This window comes from Mercenaria mercenaria, chromosome 6, assembly GCF_021730395.1.
Source record: "Mercenaria mercenaria strain notata chromosome 6, MADL_Memer_1, whole genome shotgun sequence".
In the NCBI taxonomy this organism is placed as follows: Eukaryota; Metazoa; Mollusca; class Bivalvia; order Venerida; family Veneridae; genus Mercenaria; species Mercenaria mercenaria.
This window is the reverse complement of record NC_069366.1, coordinates 35,579,763-35,604,629: the sequence shown is the minus strand read 5'-3', so window position 1 is coordinate 35,604,629 and position 24,867 is coordinate 35,579,763. Positions and strand designations below refer to the sequence as shown.

Here is a 24,867-nt window from a genome sequence, read left to right as displayed (position 1 = left end):
CATACTGACTGCTTTTCATTTCCATAATGACTGATGTTCATTCCCGTAGTAACTGGTATTGGTACCCATAATGACTGATACTCATTATGACGGGTGTTCATACCCATTATGACTGGTGTTCATACCAATAATAACTGATCATGACTGGTCTTCATGTGTATAATGATTTGAAAGAATGTATTTAGTTATTTAACTGTGACCTACAGAATAAATCACATAATTGATTTTAATAGTGTCACCTTTAGCCTTTTCGCTAAAACTTGTAGCAGCTAGTCCTAAAGGTACTTCATTTTTTTTAATCAATAATATTGCCACTGAAGAAAAATCTCTTTAGAAGAGATATTCTGTAGATCTTTGCATTAAATATTTCTTCAAAGACAAAATTACTCGACTGAATATATTACTTTCAAATAAGTTACACGGTCATATGTACCCCAATTGATCTTAGGAGTTTTTCTTTTAACACAGCAATTTTGCTCTTTTTCTGTTGTGGCATTTGTCCTTCTTGTTCTATATATTTCATTTCCGCAAGTTTCTTCTTGTCAATACCGTGATGTTCAAAACCTTCGGCCATCAGAGTAACAACAGCTTTCTTGTCAAGAGAATCTTTCACTTCCTGTAGTTTTAACAAACAAAGTACATTATCATTATAGATAAAAGTATGTCTTCATGTAAGAAATTTAAAACACATTCAATTTGGATTATATACACTAATTTACTGACCAAGACAAAAATGTAGGAGTAGAATCTCTCAACAGAGCCTATCAAAAGCAATGTAAGCGACACTCGACAAAGCATCGTCTGCAAGCTGTTACTGGTAAAAAGATATAGTAAAGTTATATAAATTTCAAATACCTGTCAGCAAGGTACATTTTATTGCAATATAATCAATGGAATGGCGTCAACACGACAGACATACGAGACAATAGACATAACATAAAAAAAGAAACGAACAAAACGCATAAATGGGACAACGCATTGTAACACTACGTCATCAGCCGAAGGCAATATTTTCCATCTCGTAATATACAAAATAAACTGAAACATATATACCCGGAAAAGTGCTGTCATTTCTTCATATATCATCTAAAATCGATGTAACTGTTATATATTCAGATAAAGCAATCTAAAGTTGATAATAAGGAAACATGATTTCTTTTGGGATATAATAAGTAAAACCTATTTTCTATGGCATTCATTTACTTCCTAAGCTGAAGTCCTAAATCAAGTTTATAATTACGTGAATAATACAATGTTATACAATTATTGTCAAATTACAAATAATCAAATTAGGAAACAATTGCCTTGCTGCACAAATCATGAATAATGTCATGAAGACAATTACATTTCATTAGTGGTATGAAAGATGAAAAGGTGACCGATCACAGCACGTGGATTTGGGCGTCAAAGGTGATATCGTTCATTCGTATCTTAAAAATTAAAGAACTCCTGGATTAGGATTAACGCGGTCAGTTTCCTCAACACCACAAAAACTCGCCCACTGTGATATTAACCTTGGGCAGAGTTTGCTGTAGTAACTTGGCCTTGACAAAAAGAATATATTTATGTTCTAGGAAATTCAATACCGATTTTAGCGCACTATTCCGTGTAGTTATGAAATTCCCTCTTAATTCCAACTTAAGATAAAAAAATATATAGTATCAATCAATTTGGTAGATCAGTTTTCGCATATCATCATAAAGATGTAGGAAAAATGGGCAACAGACTTGTCACAAAGTCGTACCATTGCAACTTGTGTTTTTCCATGACCGTTTTCTTCTACTAATGCCAAAACCAGGTTTGAAATGCTTTCTCGAAGTGACAGAATCTGAAAGAAGAAATGCATACATTGAATTATTATATTTAGAAGCAACTAGTTTCTCGTCTTTGAATGAACTCGTATTTTACATTTCATTACTTTGACCAAGATTATTGTTTTCTTTTTTCTAATCACGCATAATAAAAGTTATTTCTCAACATTCATTCTAATGTACATTAAATTAATAGATCTGAAGAATGTGTTCAAGAGTAAAATGTTTGTATTCTGGAAGCATTTGTTGTCATCATTTCTGTTTCTTTGGGATCATGGATACCATTCAACGGTATTTATGTTAAAGTGCAGCTAAACCAGTTATTGGGGCATGACGGTTGTTTAACATTAAATTAGCCCTTATCTCACTGAGTCTGCTGTTATTTTGCTTCCAAAGATTGGTATCAGTTTTACCTTTATAAATTCTATTTCAATACATGTAAAACCTACTAGAAGCATACTATGTATTTCTTTTGATAATGCACAAATACCTTGTCAATTGGACAGTCTCCGATTTCGCCAGCTCTCAAGATGAAGTTTATGTAGTCGATGATTTTGTTGTCATATATTACAATACGATTTTCTTGATTGCCCTACAATTTAAGAACAAAATTCATTTACGGAGACCATATTCTTCGCTGATGACTGTTAAATACTTGAATGTAATTGACGACCTTAGATTAACACCAACAGAACCATTTCAGAAACGTAAGGAGACACATTGTTACATAAAACTGACTTCGTTTAAGAAGAAGACGACCATTTTTCATAATGCTTCGTAGTTGGAGCAATTAAAAGCAATGTATATGATGAAAAGTTGGCATGCAACATTGTCTTATTAAGTGATTCAGAACAAAGCTTGGATACAATTTGCCTGCGTGTACAACAGAAAAAATAATGGTAAATGTAATAGTAAAACTGATGCAAATATAACTTTTCGACAATTTCTCAAATAAACGCTTTAAGTGTCCTCGCATGATAATGGTTTAATCTGTAAGTAACTTATATTCATTTACCTGTTTCAGGACTTCCAGGGGAAGAGTGTCTGTAAGCTTTGTATACTTACCTGAAGTACTAGCGTCCCTCTCTCATATTTTTTTTGCTCAGAATACTTAAATTGTACTGATGGATGATTCAAGTTAAGTATTCAGCTTTGCAATGTTAGTGCCGTCGTGATTGTAAATTTCTGTGTTATAAATTAATACAAAAAACGACCAGTGCGTTCCATTTTAATGTTCCTTTGTTTATTTTGGTACAAGTATGCTACCGTCACAAATGAATAGATAGAACAGAATTGTATATAAATATCAGTATAGAAATTCAGAAATAGGTTATAATGCCTAAAAGATAAATTACTGGTAGTTTCTGACACGCAAATATATTACAGAGTAAAGTCAATTCAGGAGGATAGGTATAACTTGTGTCAGGCTTATGTCCATGTTTATTTCTCATGCTTTGAATAAATAAACTGTAGCTGTTTTAAAGAGATATCACTCATGAGAGTTCAATTCTATTTCTCGACTTGACACTTTCCCTTAGAAATGACAAAAGTAGAATTAAATTAACAAATCATGTTTGTCATTTGGGGAATTCATCGTTACAGGAACTGCATCAATATACTTTATAAATGTTTTCTAAGGTGCATTATATATTCTTATACTTTACATTCATAACTCAGGAATTAATGTCACTTAGAAAAAATGTATACTGGTTTACATATGTGCTATAGTTGTTTTGGAAAAAAAAGTACATTAATGTGAAGCAAACTGATTGATTGTGGTCATTTGTGTGACTTGGATATGCATGTTGTGATTTTGGAGTAAATATTGTGAAAATGTAGACAGTCCAAATATACTGTGTGCAAAATGTGAAAAAAATCGAGACTTTCATAATGAACTCCGTGGTGTTATGTATATGTGGAATACTTACTGCAGTAAACTCGGTCATAGTATCGAAGAGTTGGCCTACCAGATCAATGCTGTCAGCTGTTATGTTTGAATAGATCACATTTAGAAATTGAGTGACCTCCCCTATAATGTTGAAGGACTTCACATTATCTGGTTGCTCTCTTAGGTAGTCCTGAATCGAGAGATACGTTAAATGATAAAATAGTAAAGGCTTACTTACCAGTATTAAAAGGCCTACAGTTCGTAGACGGTGCGCGGCACTTTTTCATAGTCTTATGGTAATATTTATTAAAACAAAATATGTACTGTAAGTTCATACATCACAGTGAAGTACCTACACGACGGCAAATCTGAACATTTTGACACTAGTTCGCTTCTGTGGTATTTTTCAGATATCTGAATCTGTCTCGCCTACCAATTCTTTGCATAGAATCCCCCTACTAGATGACAGATAATATCAATTGTTATAGAAAGCAGAAATTAAAATAAAATTCAGCTGATTTAGTTGCTCTGAAGTTAAACTTTTCGCTCCCATCATTACATATTACGTATACCATAAGCTTTGAAGAAGTACCAGATAGTCAACTGACTCGGCGCATCGCAAATATTTAACGCATACATCGGCACGTGGCGCTTTTGTTCTTCGCAAATGCTTTCATTAATAACTTACGGCTGTGAATTCGGTCATTGTATCAAAGAGCTGGCAAACCAAGTCGATACTTCGTGCATTTATGTTTGAATACATCACGTTTAGAAAATGGGTGACCTCGCTTACTATGTTGAAGGACTTCACATTATCCGGTTGATCTCGGAGGTAATCCTGCGTAGATAGATACGGCAAAATGACATCAACATTTTAACATTAACAGTTAGATCTGATGCTTCGCGTCTTGAATGCTTCAACGATATCATTTCTGTTCTTTATGCTCTTTGCTTAATATTATTTCAAAGTAACAAATTTTATATTGATAATATTGTTTTATAAATCAGATTTTTTTCGATAGCATGTTCTGTGTTTTATGCAAATTAATTTTATTTCCAGGTCTACACAACGAGTCTCATGCAGCACGGCTAATCGCCCCTTTACAACTATCTCATCATGTTAAAGTCGATGTTTGTGGAATACTTAAGTCGTTTCGGTAATAAAGTTACTTTTCAGTCACTGTCAAATTTAAGAATTGTTAGACTACAACAGATACTCTTGCCGTGACGATACGCCAACGCGGAGAAAGGAACGGGTTCGTTTCGTGGTTTTCTGAGTTTTAGTAAAAATCTGGCAGGTTTCACACTATGTTTAATGGTATTTTTACACGAATGAAATAAGGTAAAACGATAAATTAATCCTACTCATACCACAACTGTTGTTTTAACAGGTATATCAAACGTTTTACTTGTGCCTTTCTACTGTATACTGTGAATAATAAATAGAATTGTTCTCATTTTGAAGACATCATTGCGTTACTTTAGTAAACATAATAATGATATCGGATTGGCTTGTATACGGTACTAATTTCAGAAAACGTTTTATTCACACATTAGTGGTACATATTTCATTAAATCCGCAGACTCTCCTTAGTCGAGACTATTCACATATTTGCTCCTGTTCCCCTCTCTCGTTTAAAATTACCTGATCGATCTCGGCGAATTATTTATGCACATTTGTACGCCAGTTGTGGAAAAATGATGTTAGTACGACAAGGAAGATAAAGACGATAATGATGAGAATATTTGTAATAAAGAGATATCGGTGAAGATAATGACTACAATTATATTTACATTCTAAAATTATAGTTTGGTTTCCTCCAAATACTAAGTCATGCATTTTGCAGTGCAGACAGAGACGGCACAAATTCAGAAAACTGGCAGAATAATTAACTGACTCATTATTTACCTATCTCATTTCTGCATTATGGTTTGTATTCATTTCATTTGTCACAATGCTTCTTATATTTTCAAAAGTTTTACTTAAAAGACAAACTAAATTGAAAACATATATCTTAGTGTACCTGTAAGGTATGGTTCTGTCCATCACACATTCGTGCCATGACCTTCAATGCAAGTTCTATATATCCATCATTACCAGACATCATTGCACTTTCTCCTTCCTCATCCTCGGAACTCTTCTCTTCAGTCGCCTTCTTGTCTTCTTTCGACTTTATATTTAAAAAGTTAGAACAAGGTTAAAAATGTTCTCTTGCAATCATGTAGTTATATATTCATCAGATGTAATAGAGATTTATCTTATATGGTTTACAGTGTTGAGGGAAAAACATCACTACATAATTATACCAATTCAAAACAGTATAACATTAAACGTAAACCAAGTCATCCTTAAGATGGTCCACAAGTTACCTCTTCAGCTTTTTCTGCAGCTTCATCTGGATCTTTGTCATCGCTTTCCTCTGGTATATCGACCTTTACATCCCCCGATTCATTGTCTTCAAAAGCGTCGTTTATTAATGCCAGATCGTCTTCAGTTGTTTGCGCAACTTCAGCTCCATCAGAATCAGCTGGTTTTGCTTTTCCTTTAGTTTTGGGTTTTGATGCTTTAGGGGCTTTTGTCTGCTTCTTTTTATCTTTTTCTTTTTCCTTCGCCTTGTCGTCCTTGTCTTTCTTTTCTTTAGAATGATTCTCATTCTTGTTTCCATTTTTCTGGCCGTGTCTCTTTGGTTTCTGAGAAAGAAAACCTACGTGTGATGGAACAAATGATAACTGATGTCAGATATCACTTCTATGCTTTGACTTGCTCTCTTCATAGATCTGGCTACAACATAGCTGTTTGAAATGTATGACTTCTAAGTTATCAGAAATAAGATATTTGAACTGCGCACTGTATAATCAAAAACATACGTTTTTGCACATTTATCGATTATTTTACTCGTTCTGCAAATTGAAGATCAAAAGCTCAAGATCAGTGTTTCTATTTGGCATTGGCTCAAGTTACGATTGAGCAGAAAATAAAAAATCTTACAAGTCAACAACTTTCTATTCCTTTTCCTCGGTCTATATCTTTAAGTTGATGTAAGATTTATTTGAACTTTTACTGTAATGTATAGTATTTCAGAAATGTAATGTCAAAAGGTTATCGGTAAATAATATAAACCTTAAATTCAAATAATACTTTAGTTAGGGCACAAACTATCAATGATATCACCTTTTGTGATGTTTCAAAATTGGCTGGATGTAATAACATATCTTTTTCCACATTTGCAACGCATTCAAAATCAACCTAATAGAAGTTTACATTTATGATTATGATTATGATTCAGCATGTGTAAAGTCAACTGTAAGTCAGTTTTATAGTAATCCGGCATTGTACAAAAGCCACGGATATCCATACTTAAAAGCAATCAGGTAAATACAAACCCATCCATTCAATCTTTGAAGTCTAAGCGCAGTTTCATATGCTTGAATTTGCTGGAATATAAAACAATATCATAATCATTTATTTGAAACGACATGAATCTGTTCAACTGATAGTTAAACATTTATTCAGCTGTGCATATTTATATACATCTTTAAAAAGAAAACAAAGCAAAACGTCCAACAATAAAACCCAAATTCAAATAATGCAGTTACCAATACATGAAATAATTAAAAAAAACTTTCCCGTTTTATTTAATACTTTATACTATATTTTAAAAACCGGTTTATGTATCATGTGCAACATAGTAAAAATCATTAAAAATTAATTAAGATATAAATAATTTTTAAACAAAATAGAAAAAGTAGGAACTCCAAAGGTCGCTCAACACAATGAAAATGAAAATGTTGCAGACTCGGTTTGATTAAACCTGTTCACAGACGGTAGTGAAAATGCATGCTATTGTCCACGCCCTCTAGCCCCGGGTTGAGCAGAACTCAACATTTACACATGTTGCAAGTACCAAAGACAATTTAGTCCCCAGTTAAAATAATGGGCTTGCCCTAAACGAGTAAACAATGGGCAGAACTAAACAAACTGGAATTTAGAAAAGGGATTTGAGCCTGCATACCACAGAAACTATCAAAAGACAAAATGACAACACAGACACCGTAATATAAAAAGATTGAAACATAAATCATTAAAAAGACTGATTAAGATAGGAATGATTAAAACGAAAATATCGGTTAAACCGATGGAAGCTCCCCGAAATATGATTATTACATATTTAAAGGAAAAAATATGAAAATCATTGATATACTAATGTGGATAAGCAGAGGGCAATAAACCCAGTAAAACAAACCTACCAATAATGAGGAAAATATGCGCATCTCCTCTAGGGACTGAAGCTTCCTGTGAAGTTTACTGAATTCCAGCTAGTTGTTGCTGAGGAATACTCCGGACTAGAAATGGTACTAACGTTGAATACTAAAAAATATTCCGGACAAAAAACGGTACTTTCATATTAAATAATGAAAGGGCAATACCTCAGTGAAACATCAACCGACCAAAATATGAAAATAATATGCGCATCTCCTCTAAATAGTGAAGCTTCCTTTGAAGTTCCGCTAAATTCCAACTGGTGGTTGCTGTGAAATACCCCAGACAAGAATTGCAGGACGGACGGACCGACAAAGTGGCGACTATATGCTCACCGATACTTAATTTAAACACGTACCTGTAGTGCTCGTACTGATACCGATGCTTTACCACTTTTTGACGAAACATGTTTAGTAGAGCTTTTCTTCTTCTGTACATCCATCTGAGCTTGCAAAGATCGCCTTGAAGAAAATAAATTTTTTAGTGGATACTTACTACATTCCTGATGAAGTAGATATATTTGTAAATTTCGAAAATATTTCATGTCTCAGTACTTATTTCAATTAACAAAATATCAACACATTCATAAATACATGAAATATGATTTATGCATTTGCGAAATTTGATACTTTTAGGAGGTAAAGAAAATTTCTCACTTTTCCTTGATTGTATTTGTAGAACATGCCATTCTATCCCGTATTGCCATGAAGAACACTTCTTCTTTGGTCGACAGGAAATAATTCATCATCGATTCCTGTAACAGTTTCAGCAATACGTATGATAAACTTTTTGCTTCGAATGTTTGACCATCTGGCTTTTATCCAGATATAGTTTGCAATATTTTTGTTAGCAAAATCATACAAAAAAGGCAATTTTTAACGCAAAATTTGAAGTGGTATAATACAGATTAGAACAATTTCGTCAGTCAGTACTTTAATACAGTCTGTATGAAGATCTTTTGGAAGAACTGGACATAACCAAGCAAAAAATAGCAAAGCCGGTTTTATCGATTCTGCTCGTAAGAATAGGTAATGACGGAAAGTTTTGTCTTATTAACATAGAATGTGTAATATACATATCATCCTATCAAGCCAAATATAAATGAAATTCTGATCCCATATCAGTCATTGCAGATAATGATTTAACAGGATTCAAACCTGAACAGTACGGTTAGCATTTAACAACAAAGCACATAGGAAGCCAAGTGTTTCCTTGGCAACTTGCTCGTTTCTTGTTGCCAGGTGTGGCAAAATTTTCATCATTGCATCCTTAGAGTCATAGAATTTCTGGATATTACCAATAGCTCGTAGAGTTCTGAAATATAACATGAAATAGTTGCTGAAAGAATCTTATGTATATCGCAGGAGATACTGAATACGAAAGAAAGACGATTGACAAAAATCTTGACTTAGACCCTTTAAAACAATTATTGTCTGTTTTTGATTATTTACGAACAGTGGATAATCAGTCTTGACAGGAATGAAGTTCAGTAATTAAACTTATATTTCTTTCACAGTTGTTGTCTGCAAGTACAGAAAATCGATATGAACTGATCAGATTGTGTGATGATCAAAATCATTAGCATTGTATCCAAAATTATTATTTACTTCGCTATTTTGGGTTCTGCCGTTCTGGTCGGCCAATCTTCAGGCAGTCTGCGCTCCTCATTGTGTACCATAGCCCTTAATATCTGCAAGCATTTGATGTTCAATTCGTCCATCTCCTGACGTGCACTTTCTGTGAGTCGCGTAAAACCCGAAGATATTCTGAAATACATGCATTTATAATTACACATCATTCTTTCTTTTTAATACGTTTGAAGTTTTGTATGTAATACATTATTATTATAAATTAAGGGTCATTATCAAAACTCAGATAAACATTTATTGTTAAATTTCCCCGTTATTTTTGATTCAATTCTGTTTTGAATACCCAATTCGTTTCAAAAGGCCTAATTGCACAAGCACTCCAAAGATATAAAGAGAATTATTTTGCTTTTAGGGTAACTCCTGTTGTATTATTCGCTTCCAATATCCCTTTCAGACATTTGATCATGAGACTAAGCAAGCTAATCACTACCAAATCAAATATTAGTCTACGTATGTTCTAATACAAATATACTAATTATCAATACATGTTGCTCCGATCTTTCTTCCTTTTCCTGTGCCGTACTTGTTTGAGGAGCTACAACAAGATTACAACAGTGCACAGTGCAGTCTTCAAAATTACTTCGGTTCTGGTATTTTTGAAGGGCGCGTCTTTTTCAGAATTATTTAAAATAGCTAAAATTTTCTTTTAACTGTTAGGACTTTTTTAATTGCTGTGTAAACATTTTTCATATCAACGTTTCAAATTTTAATGGTCTACAAAGCTACGTACTTGAGTTGTTCTATAAGTTTTGCCGACCACTCATACTTCTTTGCAGTTTTCTTCTCATTGTGGTTAACAAAGCATTTAACTAAACTCTGAAACTCCTCTCCAAGGGGTAGTTCCTCATCACCTCCCAACACGGTGTACTCTGAATGAAAATATAGGTGGATATGTTACCAAATGCCAGCCCGAAATGTGGTATTTTGAATTTACACGTATACTGTGTAACTATTATTGGCCTAGTTTAATCAAATACTGTATGAACATACGCAAAAATACAGTCATAATACTGAGATATACTATAAACTGCTTGTTATGAAAATAACTTAAAAGTATTACCAGGAATAGCAATGAGATGATGCATAATGTTTTACATGGCTTAATTTTACCTCGCTGTGATTTATATCCTAGTTGAGCTGCTACAGTATTGTGGCCGGCAAACACTATAGAACAATTCTTAGTAAATGATCGGAACTTGGCGTTTATCTCCACTTCATCTGAATAGTATTCGATGTTACCCTGAAATGTAATGTCACATAAATCATTATTCTTTACTACGAAAACACCGTGCGTGTCGCTGGTCTGGCTTCTCGAGCGAAAACGTCCTCGGCGGTTAGCACATCAAACTTGCAATTGTGACATAATTACCTACTTGAACTGACGCTCTATCAATTTTATCATAACAATTGTATATATATATGCATGCATTTTATTTTCAATTACAATAAATCATACATATATCTTGATAACTGATTAATTATCAAAACAAGATAAATACCAGTGAAAATACTTGAAAAGAAAAAGAATTGAACATTTCAAAACCATTTGAATCCAAAACACATTAAAGATTGAGCTAATAAAATCAATAGAAACGATTCTTTGGAAGCATAGAATGTAACCAGTAATAAATAAACAGACTCTGTTTGACTGATGTTTTTTGTTGGCACCGGCACAATTATAGGTCATATGTTGACTTTCTAAATTTGATGGTGAAGGAAACCCCCAGATGCTACTCCGTGCATTATTCGACAACGGACGGACACCTGGGTAGAACCACCAACCTTCCGTAAGCCAGCTGGATGGTTTCATCACATGAAGAAGTCTAGCCCCATATGGGGCTAGAATAGGCACAAGTAATTTGAGGTGAGCGACCTTTACCACCAGGAGACCCCTTTTTTAATTTGTATATGAGATGATAGCCTTCACTCTCTTTAACAACTTCTTAAACTTTACTCTATTATAGCCCCAAAGTACCAAAAGATATAACTACATTGAATACGGAAGACTTTGTACGGGCATCATACGGCACTTTAAAGACTGCTGTTGTGAGACTTAAAAATCTGTTTAATAATCTTTTGAAAGCACCAGAATAATAGTGTCTTGGTTTGACTGAGTCTGTTCGTGAGAGGAAATGAAATGTGCAACACCATTCACGCCCCCTTGCTCAACTGGACAACTTAAAAATGTCATTAAAACAATGAGATCGCTGTTCTCATTTTTACAGTTCGAAAAGAAGTAAATGTGAAATACCTTTCTGATAGCACTAGATGTATCTTCCGCTGCTATGCCACCGGCCCATCTTCCCAAAATGGACTCTATGTTCTAAAACATATAAAAATTATACAAATGCTACTCTTCTCACTGAATCGCTAATGTTTTGCAGCAATAATACCTTAAAGGGAAGAATTTTAAAAAATGCGAGTGACACTGAATGAATTAGTGGTAGGCAAAGTTTTTACTTGAGAATGAAGGGAATGGATTTCCGGATATTACAAACAACATCCAAATTTAAACACTTATCTACTTTAATTTTGACACTATACAGCACATGTGTATAAGCTTTTCTGTATTACTTGTAACACATCCTTGGTGAAAGCTAATAAATAATAAAGTCTGTAAATAGATTCAATGCAACTAAGCAAAATAATAGCAGACTCGGTTTGAGAGTCGAAATCAATTTATAAACTTAGCATTGTATGGTCTTTTATTTGTTTTGTTTTTCTTGCAAACTTCAAGTTTTTTTTAAACAAAGGAGACCAGAAAATATAATATTTTCTCATATTTCAAATAAAAATATATAATCTAAAATACCTCTGTTTTAACTAGTATGCCAAATCCCTATATAAGATGTAAAATTGAATATACTCACGGAATTTGGCATGTTTGATATGGGCACGAGAACAGTAATAGCTGTGCTGATGTTTTTCATGTGAAGCGGTTTGTGGATGAGTGGTCCAAGAATCTCCCCAAAAAGCTACAATTATAAAAGTTGTGCTACTAGTTTTGCAAAACAGTTATTCCGTCAACTTAACACGAACAAGAGGGTCATAATGACCATGGATCGCTCATCTGAGTAAATGGGTAACATGTTTCAAATGTCAAACGGATGCTAAAATATTAAGAAAGTAGGTCAGTAGGTCACACTACGGTCACTGAAAATCAGTGTTAAGGTCGGTGTGCGAAACTGTATATGTCATCCAAATTTCAAGGCTGTATCTTAGAAAACTAGAAAGTAGGTCAGTAGATCAAGTTCACAGTCAAGTGACCCCTAATTACTTGGGGTCATCAGGTAATAATAATTAAACAGTTTATGAAATATTATCAGATAATTGTTTAAGTATTTTTCCTATATACCGGTAACTCATATACGAGTGATCCCCGGGGCGGGCCTCATTTCACCCCAGGGGCATAATTTGAACAATCTTGTTAGAGAAGCACTAGGCAATGCAACATACCAAATATCAAATGCCTAGGCCTTGCAGTTTCATGCAAGAAGATTTTTATGTTTTCTTCCTATATAAGTCTATGTAAAACTTGGGACACCCTGATTTGGGCCGCTTTTAACCTCAGGGGCATAATTTGAACAATATTGGTAGATTTTATTTATTTTATTTTGTTGGGTTTAACGTCGCAACGACAAAATTTTAGGTCATATGGCGACTTTCCAGCTTTTAATGGTGGAGGAAGACCCAGGTGCCCCTCCGTGCACAGTTTCATCACGAGCGGGCACCTGGGTAGAACCACCGACCTTCCGTAAGCCAGCTGGATAGCTTCCTCACGTGAAAAATTCTACGCCCCAAATGAGGTTTCGAACCCACATCGATGAGGGGCAAATGGTTTGAAGTCAACGACTCTAACCACTCGGCCTCGGAGGCCCCCCCAATATTGGTAGAGGATCATTAGGCAATGCTACATACCAAATATCAAAGGCCTAGGTCTTGTGGTTTCAGACAAGAAGATTTTTTTTTAAAAATCCTATATAAGTCTATGTAAAACTGTGGTCCCCCTGGGCCTCTTTTCATCCCAGGGGCCTAATTTGAACAATCTTCATAGACGATCATTAGGTCACATGCCAAATATCCAGGCTCTACACCTTGCGGTTTTGGGTAAGAAGATTTTATTTAATTTTTTCCTTTCGGTTGCCATGGCAACCAGAGTTCTGTGTGGAATTCAGTTCTTTGAAAAAGTTTGGAAGGGGACCACCCAAGGAACATCCAGGCCAAGTTTCATCAACTACCACCAAATGGTTTCAGAAGAGATTTTGTTTCAAGGAAAGTCTGGACGGACAGAAAATTCGCAACGTATTATCATTATATTCGTTATAGCGTTTCTGACAGGTCAGACAGGTCATCTATTTATTGTCTATAAAATATTTCTACCAATTTTATGACCAAAATAGTAATCCAATGGAAAGTAAACAGATATCAAAAATCAGCTGTTTTAAAATGTTAAAAAAAAAGAGTTAAAAAAACAAATTTTGCAGGTTAAATGAATACGATATGGCATTTGCTACAATATCATTGTAAAATTTAAGATGCTAGCCGCCCGCTCGATTAACTAAACAGGGAGAGCGTAGATTTACCGATTACTGGGTCGTGTGTTCGAACCCCGGGCGAGGCATTAGTTCTCTTTGACAGTTGAGATTAACATTGTGTCTAAACTCATTCGTCCTCCACCTCTGATTCATGCTGGGAAATTTGCAGATACTTGCGGAGAACAAGTTAATACTAGTACAGAATCCAGGAACACTGGGTAGGTTATATAACTGTCAACCGTTATATAACTGAAATACTGTTGAAAAACGGCGCTTACCGCAAACAAGTAACTTACCACGACAGCCTTTGCGATATGATCCGTCTCGTCCAGCTCATTTGGATGGGAGTGTTTTTCGGGATAGTAGAAGTACTCGTAAAACGAGGACAGAAACGGCAACACCCCTTCTAGGAAGTACAACATTGTCCCGTACGAACTTGACTCAAAGTCGGGAGCTGCGGCTTGGCCACTGAATAAAAGCAATACAAATATGTGATATATTTTTGATTATTATACCTCATGTTAAACACCTAATGCAAGGTCCCTATCTCTCAAAATGTACTACTTTTAATGTCTCTCACGCCGATCCGTGATTTCGAATAATCCCCGGGTAATAATTTTAATAACACTCTGCGCATCGCACTCAATGGATGGTATTTCATCAAGTGTCAGTGGATTGCATACAGACTTTTCATCGTCAGCGCTGTTAGACGCTTATAAAAGATTCGTTGATATGCAAGCAGTATTTGTTGCAGAATAAAGGTACATGTACCTATTGAGCATTCAACTGACTGATTCAAAGTGTTACAAGATAAAAGTGAATAAAATTTCAGTATCAATAACATCCTCACTGTGTTGTTTATATATGACTGACTCAAATTCCTCTTTATACCCTTCTAAGTCAAGGACTATTTTAAAAATCACCAAATCCGTATATTAATGCTGATTACTTCATTCAAAATATTTTGATATTCATTTGTTATTGTTCTTCATTAAATCTAATCCGTATGGTGGTGTCTCCGTTGCGAAACTACAGATGTGACCGTTGTCATCAGTACACGTGAAGCTCATACAAAATTAACTACGTGCATTTATTACAATTACATGTCACATGTATTACATGATGATGTCAAGTACAAATTCATGAACAACAATTTCAAAAAAATTAGTACTGAGTTTTATTCTTCTCAAAATTAAGCAGCTTTTATCGACACCACCCAAATATTTCGGTATGGGAGTGTTACCGAAATAATACTGGCCACGCCGAGGTTGTATGGTTTGAATGTCAGACGCTAACACGTGAACGTTTTAAATTTCGTCGATGTAACGTAAAGTTGGTGTTTTGCAAGATAGAAATAAAGAAGATATTTTATCATTGGAAAAATTTAGTGAATTTATAATTATCTTTTTTACGTGATGCAATAATATACAGATCATTGAACATATATATTTGTTTGTAACCTGTTCAAATATAAGAGTTGCCACTTCTTGCCACTTCTTGTGAAAATATTAATTACCTCAAAATACGATAGATATTTTATGATATGATATTGCTTTTTCATTTGCTAAGATAACCATTAAATAACAAAAAGAAAATGTTAAACAAAGCCTTAAGTGTGTGCACCTCTTTTCTGGAGCACAGTTGATATTAATTGCCATTTTATCCGGATCCGCTTTAATGCTATCTGTGAGCTTATTCATCTCCAGCGAAACGATGGATATGTAATGCCATATTCCTCTGCAAAATAATTTAAAAAAATGTCAGTACTGCTTGGGTAGGTCTCGATAACAGAAATGTCTTCACAAAAATTTTAAAAGTAGCACTTAAAACTTGCCTCGATCAACCTATAGATACATGCAGATTAAAAATAATTAGTATTCTAAGCGAAAAGGAGGTCACAAAAATTAATGGATTATGACAACACGTAGTTTAGAATTACTGAAAGGACAGTAACTGCCAGTTTGGTGCTTTAGGTAGATTCTTTTGATTATTATAACATTAATATGTAACATAAACTAAAACGTATATGCTATAAAAAGATATTAGAAAAAATATAATTTTAATCTAATCAGGGCCATTAACCCTTACCATGATAGGTTTTTAATATATTTGTCGGAAAGCAGATGTTAGTAATTACACACACTCGCAAATATAAATATTAACTGACTGTATACCAGATATAGCCAAGGAAGGACGGACGGATAGACAGGAGGATAAACCGGCACGCGGAGAAAAAATAACTTATATTCATCCGCGTTTTGGAGGGGATCATCATGATAATAGCATTTGTAGGAATGCATAGAATATAACTTATGAATCAATTTAAAATCAGCAAAATACTTACTCAAAATGTGACAATTCACTGGCACCTGTATCCATTTTAGTGTCACCAGTCTTCATGTACACGTGATGTAGACATTTCAGAAACGGCTTTTTGAATACATTATCTACCTTGTCACTGTTCAGTACCATCAGCAAGTCATCGATCGGCAGTATAGTCTGGCACAGAGATTCGATGAACATATTTTCTCCCTGAAATAAGTCAAAGGTGTATAACAACCTACAATCATGCATAAAACTGGCTGCATTTTTGAAGAATGTAATGAGCCCTTTTTCGTAGATTTATTTAGTAACTACCAGTGGAAAAATACTGGTATATTCCCGCTGACTCAGAGCATTTTTTTTTTGGAAAAGCATGTGTCCATATAAGCAGGCCCATAACAAATTATTTTTCAAATAAATTCTATTAAGAATATACCAATCATGTAAGTTCTGATGCTTTATTCATTCGTTTTATTGTAGTAGCCACAATCTACTGGATCATATCTCGTACCAACAAACTCATGCAAGTAAAAACTAGCTAGCCAACTTTAGTTCATCCTTCCAACTGGCCGTTGATAAAAAATATATCACATTGATTTAAACAGTATCAAATAACAAGAGTTGTAGGAGGACAGCAACGCTCGACTATTCAACAGCCTTGTCGACTGAATGAAAACGAAAGTCCAAAAAGGGGCATAATTTAAAAAAAAATAGGGTTATAGAACCTGCATAGTGCTTATCAGCTCATGACAGTGGACAAGTGTGTGAAGTTTCAATCCATTCCCATTAGTGGGTACTGAGATACCAGCTTACATATAAGAATTTAACCCAAAACTCCTAAGTTTAAAAAGGGGCATAATTTTGTAAAATGCAAAGTTGAGTTATTGACCCTTGGCAATGCATGTCACATCATGACAGTGAACAAATGTGTGAAGTTTCAATCCTTTCCCATTAGTGGTTACTGAGATACCAGCTTACATACAAAAACTTAACCAAAAATTTCTATGTTGAAAAAGGGGCATAATTTTGTAAAAAAGCAAAATAAAGTTATGGGACCTGCTTTGTGCATGTCAGACCATGACAGTGAACAAGTGTGTGAAGTTTCAATCCATTCCAATTAGTGAGTACTGAGATACCAGCTTTCATACAAAACCTTAACCAAAAAATTCTAAGTCAAAAAAGGGGCATAATTTTGTAAAAAAGCAAAATAGAGTTATGGAACCTGTGCAGTGTAAGTCAGTTTATCACAGTAAATAAGTGTGTGAAGTTTCAATTCATTCCCAGATACCAGCTTACATACAAAACCTTAACCAAAACCTTCTAAGTCAAAAAAAGGGGCATACTTTTGTAAAACAGCATAATAGAGTTATGGAACCTGTGCAGTATAAGTCAGTTTATCACAGTGAATAAGTGTATGAAGTTTCAATCCATTCCCACAAGTGGTTGCTGAGATACCAGCTTACATACAAAAACTTAACCAAATCGGGACGCCGACGCCGACGCCGACGCAGACGCCGACGCGGACGCGGACGCCGACGCATGGGCGAGTCCATTAGCTCTACTATTCTATGAATAGTCGAGCTAAAAACAGATCTATTGCTATATATTTAAAAAAAATGTTTGTACCTCTGCACATGCTGCAAGCAAGTCCAACAAACTTATATAGTACCTCAGTTTCGCTATCTCACTCGGGTCAGTCAATATACTTACTCTGAAATCGAAAACAATGGAGCAAATATTTACCATGGTTTCATAGAATAATGCGTATAAGTCACTCAATTTCACTGAAAGGTTTTATTTCATTTAAGAGTTAATATAAAACAAAAAGAATCTTTGAAAGATATTGCAGACTTTCAGCGTTTCCGTAACGCATCAGCCATTCAGATATGAATTATACAATATATGTAGCCATGAATATATATTTTATCAAATGCAGCAAATTTAAAAAAAATATGTGGTCTTAACACAGAAAGTATGAAATACTCATGTGCGTTTCGAAGATTCTGTACATATGCAAACGTTGCAGAAGTTTTTGACACATTTTAGACCGAGTTTTACTTATTGCTTTTACAACAAAAGACTTATAAATACAAACATCATACAATGTGTAGTCAATGATTGAGAGCACTTAGTAGTAATGAGAAGTTTTAAAATCAAAATAAATGATTTATCTAAAATATCATATAAAAAAAGTATTCATTCTTTTAAAAGCGTCTAATTTGGAGTTCTCAATATATGAGAAATCAGTTGAAACTTTGTCACGACTTCTATCATTGTTTCCTGTCCTATGTTTGAGACAATATGTTTCTTTCGTAATCTTTTTTTTTATATAAAGGCCTCATGGACCTTATGAAACAAGAGGACCATGATGGTCCTGAATCGCTCGTCTGTCCCCACATGACCCAGTTTTGAACTGAGTATAACGTCATTTTTTCTATTGTTTGACATAGTGACCTAGTTTTTGAGCTCATGTGAAACAGATTTGAACTTGAACTAGATATCATCAAGATAAAAATTCTGATCAATTTACATGAAGATCCATTGAAAAATATGGCCTCTAGAGAGGTCAAAAGGTTTTTCTATTACTTGACCTAATGACCTAGTTTTTGAAGGCACGTGACCCAGTTTCGAACTTGACCTAGATATCATCAAGATGAACATTCTCACCAATTTTCATGAAGATCTCATGAAAAGTATGGCCTCTAGAGAGGTCACAAGGTTTTTCTATTTTTAAACTACCTACCTAGTTTTGGAACGCACGTGACCCAGTTTCAAACTTGACCTAGATATCATCAAGACGAACATTTTGACCAACTTTCATACTGATCCCATGAAAAATATTGCCTCCAGAGAGGTCACATTGTTTCTTTATTTTTAGACCTACTGACCTAGTTTTTGACTGCACATGACCCAGTTTCATATTTGACTTAGATATCATCAAGGTGAACATTCTCACCAATTTTCCTGAAGATCCATTGAAAAAAATGGCCTCTAGAGAGATCATAAGGATTTTCTATTTTTAGACCTACTGATCTAGTTTTGGAACGCATGTAATCCAGTTTTGAAAATTACCTAGATATCATCAAGTTGAACATTCTGACCAATTTTTATGAAGATCCATTCAAAAATATGGCCTCTAGGGAGGTCAAAAGTTTTTTCTATTTTTAGACCTACTGACCTAGTTTTTGATCGCACCTAATGCAGTTTCGAATTTAACCTAGATATTATCAAGGTGAATATTCTCACCAATTTTCATGAAGATCTCATGAAAAGTATGGCCTCTAGAGAGGTCACAAGGTTTTTCTATTATTTGTCCTAATGGCCTAGTTTTAGACCGCACTTGACCCAGTTTCAAACCTGACCTAGATATCATCAGGATAAACATTTTGACCAATTTTCATACAGATCCCATGAAAAATACGGCCTCTAGAGAGGTCACAAGGATTTTCTATTTTTAGACCTACAGACCTAGTTTTTAACTGCACGTAACCCAGTTTCAAACTTAACCTAGATATCATCAAGATGAATATTCTCAACAATTTTCATGAAGATCCATTGAAAAAGTTGGCCTCTAGAGAGGTCACAAGGATTTTCTATTTTTAGACATACTGACCTAGTTTTTAACCGCACGTGACCCAGTTTCAAACTTGACCTAGATATCATCAAGGTAAACATTCTGACCAATTTTCATGAAGATCCATTGAAAAATATGGCCTCTGGGGAGGTCACAAGGATTTTCTATTTTTAGACCTGCTGACCTAATTTTTGATCGCATATAACCCAGTTTAAAACTTGACCTAGATATCATCAAGATGAACATTCTGACCAATTTTCATGAAGATCCATGAACAATATGGCCTCTAGGGAGGTCATAATGTTTTTCTATTTTTAGACCTACTGATCTAGTTTTCGATCGCACGTGACCCAGTTTCAAACTTGACCTATATCATCAAGATGAACATTCTGACCAACTTTCATAAAGATCCCATGAAAAATGTGACCACTTGAGTGGTCACAAGCAAAGGTTTACGCACGCACGCACGTACGGACGGACGACGGACGACGGACGCTGCGCGATCACAAAAGCTCACCTTGTCACTATGTGACAGGTGAGCTAAAAACATCTTATAGTAACTGCTTGAAATATACAACAGTAATAAAAAATACCATAGAATGTTATAGATTTTGGCACTCTAGTTCCCTATTTCACTTGGTATTTACAACCGATATACGAGTGCCTTCTATGAAATACGTAACAGTTAAGAAATGTTGTATGAAATATAAGTTTTGTAAAAAGAAGTACGTTTGGTCGAACTGCAATATTCTGATGCATTTCGTAAATTCTTTTTTTACAGTTTGTCCAATGTTGAAATAAACAAAGAATGAGATTGAGATAAATGTGTGTTTCCCTATGATATTATGTAACTTCGAAGCATCACGTTTATGTGCGGTACATTACTGAAAACATTTAGTTTACATTTGACCTAAACAATATTTATTTACATAATTGCAATTGTTTTAATATTACAAAAGACTACATAGAAGATTGAGTAGAAAGGAAAGTTATAACTGTTTTAGAAAAGTATTGTGCAACAAAAATTATCCATCATACATGTTTTGCCTGCAATTGTATCGTTTATCCATATGGTATATGACAATAATTTGTCAAACTGTAGTTTTAAAAAAAGGTGAATAAAAGACTTCATTTTTCGATATAAAATTTGAATTGTTTATTTACTATAAAATCAGATTTATGTATGCTTACATATAATACGGTCCTACCTTTCTTCTCTTGACATATCTAAAACAAAAGCCACCCTTCGGTAGCTCTGCATAATGTATTTCATGACGTAAGCTTGGTTTCGTTTTAGAGTCAAGTTTAGTCCAGTGACTTTGACGACCATTCCAAGTAGATCGAGAAATTCCGGTGCTTTCTCTTGAAGTTCAGCGATTCGCGTAACAACCTTCTGAATCTGCTTTTGTGAGATCTTCAAACATGTGAATTGGTTCCCATTGAAAACCTAAATAAAAAAGAGCCAGTACAATATCAGTAAAACTGGCCTGAAATGTACATGAACATATTGTTTTCGAAGTGAACAAGGAGACAGGATAGGACGTTATAAATATAATAATTACGTAACAAGTGCGGGCTTTGTCGAGCAGTTCAAATTGTAGTTTAATTTATGTAAAGACATAAGCTATTCTAAAACGATGTTGTCTATACGATCAAACTGAGAACAGCTGTATATAATGCTTTAGCTAATTTTGTAGTTAAGATTGTTGTCTTTAAATTACTCGTCCCTAACCGCTGTAGATTTTGTACACTTGGTAATTACAAAGGTATCAGATTGGCTTGTGCATGGTCAGTTGCTCTTATCATGCATCAACCATTGCTTTCAACAGTATCCCCTGATGTGTACATTCATTCCTCCATAATCAAATTGAAAGTTGCGAGCTTTTTTTGCTCTAAAGTGATTTTGCAACCTCACGAAACGAACAGAGAAAAAATAACAGGTTTCTATATATTAAATGTTATACCTCTTTGAGGGCTATAGCAAGATCCGATTCTACTACTTTCACATCCAGCATGATGTCTAGGCGCTCCATGATCTTATATTGTACACTGAAATTTTCCCTCGCTAACAGCTTTAGCAGGTAAAACGATTTCTTGAATATATCAGCCATTCCTCCATACACACTCTGGGAAAACAAATTTAATGCTTTTCATTGTCGACACTTGGAGCAAAATGAGGTAAAACTTGAAGTACGTTCATAGGACACATATTCAATATTAGACACAAAAGTATGTTTTCTGCTGGTAATGGCATTAATAATTTGACAAATGAATGTTAGGACTAAACCCTAAAGATGACATTGACTTTTATGTATGGGATTGAAGTCTTGTAAAGCACATGCCGCCTTTTTGTCAATGTTAATGTCAAGCGATTAGAATATTTATCAGTGTAAAAAGAAGTAAGTGACCAGACAAGAAAATTGACTTAGTGTTTTTGACTACTAAGTATGAGCACGGCCTTCTATTGGGGACCCGAGTCTCCCATGCCACACATTGTCTGTATAAAATGAATGTTTCCCTACGTCATTTGAATATCAATCCATGCATCCAAGTCTTAAAAACTTTACAAGAAAAAACTATGTAACATATTTGAACTCTAAGTATGACCTTGACCTTTGAGCTCACGTGACATATCGCCTTGTTAACAGTAAATATATGTGCCAGGATATTTAAATAATTATCAATAAATACCAGGTTATAGACCAGTCTTTCAAATTTGACTTTTAAGTGTGACCTTGCCCTTTCAGCCAGGGGTTTTTAATTTGCTCGCCGCAGTGTGTTTACTTATGGTGAATATGAGTGCTAATTATTCAAGTATTTATCTATGTATACTTCTTCTTCTTCGTTAGCAATCTATGTATACTAAATGTAAAGACTGGAGAAGAAAAATGATATGAAATATTTGACCTCTTAGTGTGACCTTGACTTTTAATATTGGGATCTGGGTCTTGTTCGTGCAAGAAAATTGTCAAGTTAAGAAAAAATATATTGCAATGTTATTTGTATCCGTGCAAGCAAAAGTTAAAGACAGGACAAAAAGTTTACTTTAAAAATCCTAACACTTCATGTACGCTATACTTACCTACGAATTGTACCAAGACTTCTACTTACCATCAACTTTGGATCAATATCTTGCTCCAGTATGGTAAACAGCACATCAAGAACCCCTTAAACGGAAAACAATTATATGATATTGACTGATGGATTATCCGTTTATATATTAACGACATAATACTTTATCTTACCAGTTAGAGTATATGCAAAATAAAGTATGCAAAAGTACGCATCATATTGCCAATTTTATTATCAAGTTTCATGAGATAAAAAATGGTACTATTTTTTCATAGTTTGGACAGATATTCAGTTATAGTATATACACGTTTACGTGTTTTACATCTAATATCAACGTGCGAAGGTTATCCTGACAGTATATCTGACACATATCATACATCATGATTTTCTTCAGCTCTAGAAGCATAAAATCTGACAAAATGATGTGATACAGAAATTATATTTCATGAATATGTGTGATTCGTTTTGCTGAGTTCTGTTAGCGTATATTATATGACCAAATGATGAGCACAGAAATTATACATCTTGTATATGTGTTAAAATATTCGATTGAAATGACACGGTTTCTTTTACACAAAAAGTCTCTAAAGAAACAGAACACATTTTATTTATACTAAGTTATTTTACTTTTGGTATTTCAATAATTAAACTTGATAATTACCGTTGCTTATCAAAATATTCTGATTCATGGGGTGTGGCTCATCCGGTGTCATTGGAAGATGGCAAAACCTGTAAAACAATAAAATTGCATATGGCAAACGTTATCTATAAACTAAATGTAGAGATATAAGGTGGCTTTTTTCTCAACTTAATTTTATCAAGATTTTTCGATTTTGAGAAAGAATGTTACAAATAGCAGACCCTATATAGCTTTATTTCAATTTAAAATAACTACATGTAAGTGTAAAAATTAAGAGCTTACTCTGCAAGATCATCGAGGATATTCCCCATCATTTTTATCTGCAAATCATCTAGCTTGGCATTTGAAAGTCTTCTCAATACGGGCATGTTCTTCAGTACCTCCCTATGCACACGTGCTGAATCTTGTGTTAGCAAGATCTAAAAAGAAACTTGCAAGTTTTTGCACAAATTCGTCAAAAAGGTCGATTTCAATAGATTTAACCATCAAAACATCTGTTTTCGCCGCTTTAACTGTCAGATGTGCTTTTATAGATTTGTTTTTATACATTTCACAAACGGATCTGCAGTCTTAAATCTCTTAAATCAGTAAAGAGTTACCATGATAAAAGCCAAATAAGACTTGCAACAGGTCTGGCCGGAAAGCGACAAAATGTGAAAAGATATACCGGGACCACCAACACTATACGACCAAAATTGTAGCATTTGGACAACGTTGTACAGAACAAAAGAAGGTATAAATGCCCCTTGAAATGTTAAATCCTATCATAGATTCAAAATTACAAAAATACACAATCATTATAATCTTAAAATTTAGTATGTCTTAACTAAGATACATTCAGAAATTACCTGAGCTTGACTCCCGATATTGAACATGCAACACTTTGTGGAGTACAGTTTATTCATGATGGTCATTGACTTTAAAACCATTTTGTTGTCCTTGTACATCGACAAGTCCTGAAACATATGGCTGTGATAGTAGGTTTCAAGTATATGTTTGTCAAAATATTTAATAGTAACACTTTGAAAAAACTATAATTATTCTATAATAACAAAATAAAAATGTGTTGTTAAATATATGTGCATCAAAGAATACTATCGGTATATCAATTTTAC

At 34.2% G+C, this 24,867-nt stretch overlaps 1 protein-coding gene across 1 annotated transcript in view; it reads right to left on the bottom strand.

The window, feature by feature from the left end:
- The window catches only part of LOC123550555 (inositol 1,4,5-trisphosphate receptor type 2-like), a 73,478-nt gene that overhangs the window by 19,213 nt on the left and 29,398 nt on the right, over nt 1-24,867 (bottom strand). The window contains exons 30-54 of the mRNA XM_045338987.2: nt 24,601-24,708; nt 24,035-24,171; nt 23,774-23,841; nt 23,152-23,207; nt 22,005-22,166; nt 21,249-21,487; nt 18,093-18,177; nt 16,489-16,676; nt 15,768-15,881; nt 14,441-14,612; nt 12,480-12,584; nt 11,861-11,932; nt 10,720-10,849; nt 10,340-10,478; nt 9,568-9,726; nt 9,118-9,274; nt 8,617-8,714; nt 8,319-8,421; nt 7,084-7,134; nt 6,070-6,390; nt 5,724-5,870; nt 3,740-3,889; nt 2,302-2,403; nt 1,745-1,828; nt 434-616 (exon numbers count right to left, since the gene is read on the bottom strand). Coding sequence (XP_045194922.2) covers nt 434-616; nt 1,745-1,828; nt 2,302-2,403; nt 3,740-3,889; nt 5,724-5,870; nt 6,070-6,390; nt 7,084-7,134; nt 8,319-8,421; nt 8,617-8,714; nt 9,118-9,274; nt 9,568-9,726; nt 10,340-10,478; nt 10,720-10,849; nt 11,861-11,932; nt 12,480-12,584; nt 14,441-14,612; nt 15,768-15,881; nt 16,489-16,676; nt 18,093-18,177; nt 21,249-21,487; nt 22,005-22,166; nt 23,152-23,207; nt 23,774-23,841; nt 24,035-24,171; nt 24,601-24,708 — 3,330 coding nt within the window. The remainder of the gene's footprint in view (nt 1-433; nt 617-1,744; nt 1,829-2,301; nt 2,404-3,739; nt 3,890-5,723; nt 5,871-6,069; nt 6,391-7,083; nt 7,135-8,318; nt 8,422-8,616; nt 8,715-9,117; nt 9,275-9,567; nt 9,727-10,339; nt 10,479-10,719; nt 10,850-11,860; nt 11,933-12,479; nt 12,585-14,440; nt 14,613-15,767; nt 15,882-16,488; nt 16,677-18,092; nt 18,178-21,248; nt 21,488-22,004; nt 22,167-23,151; nt 23,208-23,773; nt 23,842-24,034; nt 24,172-24,600; nt 24,709-24,867) is intronic.